The 6,497-nt window shown below is 48.5% G+C and overlaps 1 protein-coding gene across 1 annotated transcript; it reads right to left on the bottom strand.

Annotated features, from left to right (window-relative positions):
* Window positions 1-5,540: 5,540 nt before the first annotated feature.
* On the bottom strand, window positions 5,541-6,497 carry LOC138434549 (olfactory receptor 13C7-like). The gene has a single exon (XM_069579367.1). It carries the CDS (start codon window positions 6,495-6,497, stop codon window positions 5,541-5,543), a length of 957 nt encoding a protein of 318 aa, XP_069435468.1.

Raw genomic sequence — 6,497 nt, 5'->3', positions numbered from 1 at the left:
TCCTCAGACTTCAACAGTCCCTGGGGCTGGGAAGCAGGGACAGGGTCCAAGGACAAGTGTCCATCATGCTTCCAAGTATGAGCATCAGTGACTTTTGGACCAAGCTCCATGCTTTTGGAGCGGTTTTGTAAGTCGCAGCTCCTAGTTCAGGCCCTTCTATTCCTGAGCTGATTAAAGCCACTGCAGTGCTATGACAATGCTTTCTCCCCCACAGGAAAAAAGACAATTCTACCCAGCTTTGCAGAGGAGTGGCTCAAAGGAGACATGCCTATAGGATGCACTTCAGTCACCTAGAGAAGTAGGTCTAGTACATTAGAGAAAGACTCAAGCCTAGTTCTCACATTACAGATGAAACTAAAGCTCAGTGAGGATAGGGCTAGGATGGAGCCTGGCTCCTCAGCTTCTCCCTTCATCTCTCTGAATGTAGTTTTGCTCCATTCATACCAGAGCAGGTCTACTGAGGAGCAAAGGACTGATTATGAAGTCTTGGTCATCTTCACTTCCCCAGGACACTCATGTGAAATAGAGGTGTCACACCTTTCTCGAAGACATCTGCCTCATAGCAGTGTGTCCCTGGGCTTCATTCACTGCATCTGTGACTATTACACTGATGCTGGCTGGGGGAAATTGGGTGGGAGAAACCAGGCAGAATTTGAAGCTACCCTCATGCAATTATTAGAGGAGATTAACTGTAGGTGTCAGGAACATTCAAGAAAAAGAGATCTGTTATTCAAGATATTAATACTGTTGACCAGAGAGTGTCAGACTAGGCAGGAATGTTGTAAAATAACTGGTCTTGCCTCTTTCGCCTCCGTTGTGTAAATACTTTCTATGAGACCCAATGTTTCCAATTGCTCCTTTGAATACCTTGAGTTATGTGAGTACATGGCTCCCATTCCTTGATCAGAGATCCTCTATTGTTGGAAAGTTTTCCTTTAAACGGAACAGAAACTTCCTTTTCCTAATATCATCCCCACTCCTCAACCCTGCTCTGCCCCAAAGTGGGTCTAGACTTCCAGGCCGTGCCTGCTCCCTTCCCCTTAAAACCCTTCAGAGAGGTGGAAGCTGTGACTAGGTCCCTACTCGTGCCACCTATCCTCTGCTCCCCACCAATCTGAAGAAGGTTTGGCCACAGAGAGAAACAGGTCTGTGCCCCGTGTGGGGAGGAGGCCACGGTGGGGACAGGAGCTCACCTGGGCAGGAGCTCTTGGGCAGGGAGGTGACGGCTTGAACTGCCTGCCCTCACCATCCCCTGCTGGTGAGGCTGTGCCTGGAAGCGTGCGGGAAGCTCTGTGAGCCGAGCAGTCCCTTCAGAGTTCACAGCCAGTGAATGAGAATTGGGCTTTGGCCATAGCTGCAGGGGCTCTGATTGCTCCCTTCCCTGGTCTTGCCCACCTGCAGTGAGCTGGCAGGAGGGAGAACAGCTCAAGGAACTGCTTCCCGAGGTCCTGGCGGTCATGCTCTTTGCCCCTGGCCCTCTCTCCAGAGGTTCTGTCAAGGAGCTATGGAGCAATCTAGAGCTCTGGTTGTTTGGGGCCAGTTTTAATCCCAGAAGCAATTTAAAGTTTGGTGGAGGCCTCACAGGAGTGTAGGGCCCGTGTTCCATAAACCCAATTAGATAAGCTGCAGACAGCTCTGTGTAAATCTTAACTCACTAATGTTCCTTAGATTAGGAAGTTTCCATCCTTGCCTTGCTGACTTTCCTGGGAGGAGCTGCTAAGTCACTTCAGTCATGTCTGACTCTGTGCAACCCCATAGACGGCAGCCCACCAGGCTCCCCGATTCCTGGGATTCTCCAGGCAAGAACACTGGAGTGGGTTGCTGTTTCCTTCTCCTATGCATGAAAGTAAAAAGTGAAAGGGAAGTCGCTCAGTCGTATCCGACTCTTCGTAACCCCATGGACTGCAGCCTACTAGGCTCTTCTGTCCATGGGATTTTCCAGGCAAGAGTACTGGAGTGGGTTGTCATTGCCTTCTCCGCCTGGGAGGAGAGAACTAAGGTCTGATTGTGCTTTGTCCACAATGGTATCTGTTAAAGGGGCTCCGCCCTTGTCTCTGCAAGGCTAAAGGTGGTCATCCCTCTGCTCAGAGGTGCTGGCCCTCCCTGCAGTCCCTCAGCATCATACTGAGGATTACAGGCTAAGGCAGAGGACATACTGAGCTGAGGATTACAGGCTAAAGCAGAGGACATGAAGGGCGAAGAGAGCTCTGGGGTTGGTGAAAGAGCAACAGGGTCATGCCGTAGGTGGAAGTTGCTCCGGAGTCACAGGCCAGGCAGGTAACTGGCTTCTGGATAGTTGGAGATCTCTGGTGGTTAGGAACATGGAATCTTTCAGGTAATCTCACCGGGGGACAGTGAGGTGAGTCAGGTGGTATGGGACTTAACCGAGCCTGCTCAGTAGGCCTGAGGATGGTGTGTTTCCCTTAGAAGTGGGTGAGGGGGAAGGCTGGGAGGAGGTGAGGAGCTTTGGATTGAAGCCTGCTGCTGCTAAGTCGCTTCAGTAGTGTCTGACTCTGTGTGACCCCATAGACAGAAGCTCACCAGGCTCCCCCGTCCCTGGGATTCTCCAGGCAAGAACACTGGGGTGGGTTGCCATTTCCTTCTCCAATGCATGAAAGTGAAAAGTGAAAGTGAAGTCACTCAGTCATATCCGACTCTTAGCGACCCCATGGACCACAGCCCACCAGGCTCCTCCATCCATAGGATTTTCCAGGCAAGAGTACTGGAGTAGGGTGCCATTGCCTTCTCTGGATTGAAGCCTAATCTCTATCAAAAGCAACTGGTGAAGGCTGATCTTAGTGTGTGTGTGTGTATATAACTGGTCATTCTGCTGAATATCAGAAACTAACACAACCTTGAATACCAACTATACTTCAATTGAAAAAAAAAAGAATCTGAAAAGGGGGTGCTGAGTCACAGGCACCTGCAAGGGTAGCCTCGTGAGAGCCATGTTCTTGGGGAATACCTGACCTTGATTAGTGGTGAGTGCAGTTCTGAAAATATAAAAACTAACTGCTGATTTGTTTAACCGAAAGTCAGATGTAAGCACACTTGGGGAACAAGAGAAGAAGAAGAAAAAAAAAATATTTGTTTTAAAGAGAAGTAGGATAATTTGCTTGGAGAAGGCAATGGCACCCCACTCCAGCACTCTTGCCTGGAAAATCCCATGGACAGAGGAGCCTGGTAGGCTGCAGTCCATGGGGTCGCGAAGAGTTGGACATGACTGAGCGACTTCACTTTCACTTTTCACTTTTCACTTTCATGCATTGGAGAAGGAAATGGCAACCCACTCCAGTGTTCTTGCCTGGAGAATCCCAGGGACGGGGAAGCCTGGTGGGCTGCCCGTCTATGGGGTCGCACAGAGTCGGACACGACTGAAGCGACTTAGCAGCAGCAGCAGCAGGATAATTTGCTAATAAAAAGATCCTAAGTACTAATACTTATTGGTAAGATGAAGGAAGTTGCAGTCTGAGTTCTTTCTATATCCTTGTCACCCTGCAGGCATCATAGTCCCTGTTAGTACACGGGAAATGCAGAGGTCTCATCTTAGAGTGTGGATTCAGCCCACTCCATCCATGCTTTCATTTCCATAAGGACTGAGAAGAAGGAGCCCTAGAGCCCCTGCTTGGGGATCTCTACCACCCACGGGTACAGGCTGGCATGGTTAGGGTTATCTCTTAGGGAAAAGTGTCCCCATCTTGGACCTCGCAAAGAAGTCTACCAGCCACATGTCCCACATCTCTCTGAGCACAAGAGGTGAAGGTGGGCAAAGGAAAGTTGAAAGTTAATTGGCAAGCGAAGTCTGTGTGTCTTATTGAGCACCTGTGTGCTAATTAAATTTTAGGCACTACAACCCAATATATCTGTAACTATCAGGTCCATCTGAAGGCTGTCACAAGCCTGGGGACTCAGAGTTCCCACCCCACATCACGTCAAAATGTACCTATATCTCATTTTAAGTATGATCTTGTGGTAAATCTGAAATAATTTTTCTACTTCTGTTATTAAAACTATTTGACTTACAAGTGACTTATTTAATTTGTAATTCTATGTCTTCTCAACAATAATCATGAAAGCCCAGGAGTTCCTGTAGAAGTACCTAAGTACCAATTGTTTTAACATATGGCACATGAATACAGAAATTTACCCATTACTGTGGTTGACATATGTTCCCCTTTGTAGGCATGTAAATATACAATTATCAAGAGATTTTTAAGAGTTTTTAATTTAATTTATTTTGTTTGTAGTTAAGAGCCAACGTATTTTCCAGACATCAAACATCTTTGTCCTCAGATAAAACCTCGTAGACCTGATACCACACTCATATGCCCAGGGTGTAACACAGCCCTGCCAGTTCTCTGAGTTGGAGTAAAGATACTCATACGGTAAATACAAATGAAGTTCCATTTATAGAACTGAAAAGTAAGAGAATTGAATTTAGCAAGCTGTTTTTAGGGGATAATTTTTTTTGTCTGAACAAAAGGAATTTGTTAAGTTACTTTCCTTGGGAGTCAGGCTGCAGGAAACACTTGAGAAGAATGTGCTCTGGGAACCCCACACGAGGTTCATGTGTCAGTGCTGAGACTGACCATCATTCTCTGTCCCAGGTTGGGTCTCCCAGGAAGTGGGCTCTGGTGGGGAGATTTTCATGCAGGATGCTGACTGGGGAGTGCTGCTAAGATCAACGCCTGTGGAGTAGGGGGTGGGGAAGGAAGCAGGGCTGAGCAGAGGAAGAACTCCCTCATGAGGAAGCTCTCAGGCTGAGATGGCTCTTTAGAGTCATCCCCATTGGAAGCAAGGAAGATCAGGACTCTATATTGACAATGACTCATCAGTAGATGTGTGCTGCCTCTGGGAAGGGAATGTGACTTTGGGTGAGGCAACTGTCTTGGACCAAGGGCAGGCCAGCAGAGGGACGCACTGTCAACACTCTGAGCAGCTGAGGCTATGAGAGCTTCAGCCCGAGGTAGGTGAGAGTCGGGTCTGAAGGAACACCGCACGTCCACTGTATACTCTATATAGAGAGAGATATCTGATTTGTTTATTTGGCCATGTCAGGCCTTAGTTGCAGCATGTGAGATCTTTGTTGCATCGTGCGGGATCTTTCAGTGTAGTGTGAGAGCTGTCTAGTTGCAGTGAGCAGGCTTAGTTGCTCTGCCACATGTGGGATTCTAGTTCCTGGATCAGGGGTTGAATCAGTGTCCCCTGTACTGGCAGGTGGATTCTTAACCACTAGACCACTAGGGTAGCCCCCCACTGTACACTCCTAACTAATACTTCCCAATGTGTGCTATGCATATGAATTACCTGGGGAATCTTGTTAAAGTGTAGATTCTAACTCAGTAGGTCTGGAATGGGCCTCAAGATTCTACATGCCCAAAAAGCTCCCAGGTGTTGCTCATGCTGATGCTCCATGGACCACATCGTGGGTAGCATGGCTCTAAACTGAGTTTGCCCCTCACCTGGCATTACTTCGTATTGAGATTTCCAAGTGACAGTCATCAGTGTGTGCAGATCATCTCATGGGACACATCCCATGATCACTGAATGGAGTGTTTCTGAACCATGAGATTCTTCACAGCAGCCTTAACATCCTTGTTCCTGAGGCTGTAAATGATGGGGTTGAGCATGGGGGTCAGAAGTCCATAGAAGAGGGAGATGAGTTTGTCTGCAAGTTCCTGTTTGTCTGCCCCCAGGGGGTCCTTGGATTTGGGCTTCCCATACATGAAAAGAATAGTCCCATAGAAGATGACCACCACAGTGAGGTGGGCAGAGCAGGTAGAGAAGGCCTTTTTCCTCCCCTCAACTGAGGGGATCCTCAGGATGGTGGTGAGGATGAAGATGTAGGAGACAAAGATGAACAGAACTGGGACCCCCAGGAAGATCACATTGGCCACCCCCATACTGACCACATTGATGGAGATGTCAGCACAGGCCAACTTCAGGACAGCCAGGATCTCACAGATGAAGTGGTTGATGACGTTGTCCCCACAGAAGGGTAACTGTACTGCAAGAGAGATCTGTACCAAGGAGTTAGCTCCACCAGCCAGCCAGGAGCTGGCAGCCATGGACACATAGACAGTCTTTCTCATGACCATGGAGTATCTCAGTGGGTTGCAGATGGCCATGTAGCGATCAAATGCCATCATGCCCAGAAGCACACACTCTGTGGCTCCCATGGCAAAAGAGAGGAACATCTGTATGGCACAGGCTGAGAAGGGGATAGTTTTCCTGGGGGTCAGGAAGCCATCCAGGACCAGGGGGACTGAGGAGGTTGTGTAGCAGATGTCCAGGAAGGAGAGGTTCCCCAGGAAGAAATACATGGGCGTGTGCAAGTGAGAGTCAGACACAGTCACCAGGATGAGGACCCCATTGCCCAGCAGGATCACCAGGTACATGGACAGGATGAGCACAAAGAACGTTTTCTCTAGTTTGGGGTGGGCAGAGAGGCCCAGCAAGACAAACTCTGTCACACTGGATTGGTTGGATGCTTCCAT

The sequence above is a fragment of the Ovis canadensis genome, chromosome 2, assembly GCF_042477335.2.
Source record: "Ovis canadensis isolate MfBH-ARS-UI-01 breed Bighorn chromosome 2, ARS-UI_OviCan_v2, whole genome shotgun sequence".
NCBI lineage: Eukaryota > Metazoa > Chordata > Mammalia > Artiodactyla > Bovidae > Ovis > Ovis canadensis.
The sequence above is the reverse complement of the archived record's forward strand: the minus strand, read 5'-3'. Positions and strand labels throughout refer to the sequence as shown.

Excerpts from the sequence above, each read along its gene's own strand:
- LOC138434549 (XM_069579367.1), bottom strand. The coding sequence starts at position 6,497 with ATGGAAGCATCCAACCAATCCAGTGTGACAGAGTTTGTCTTGCTGGGC.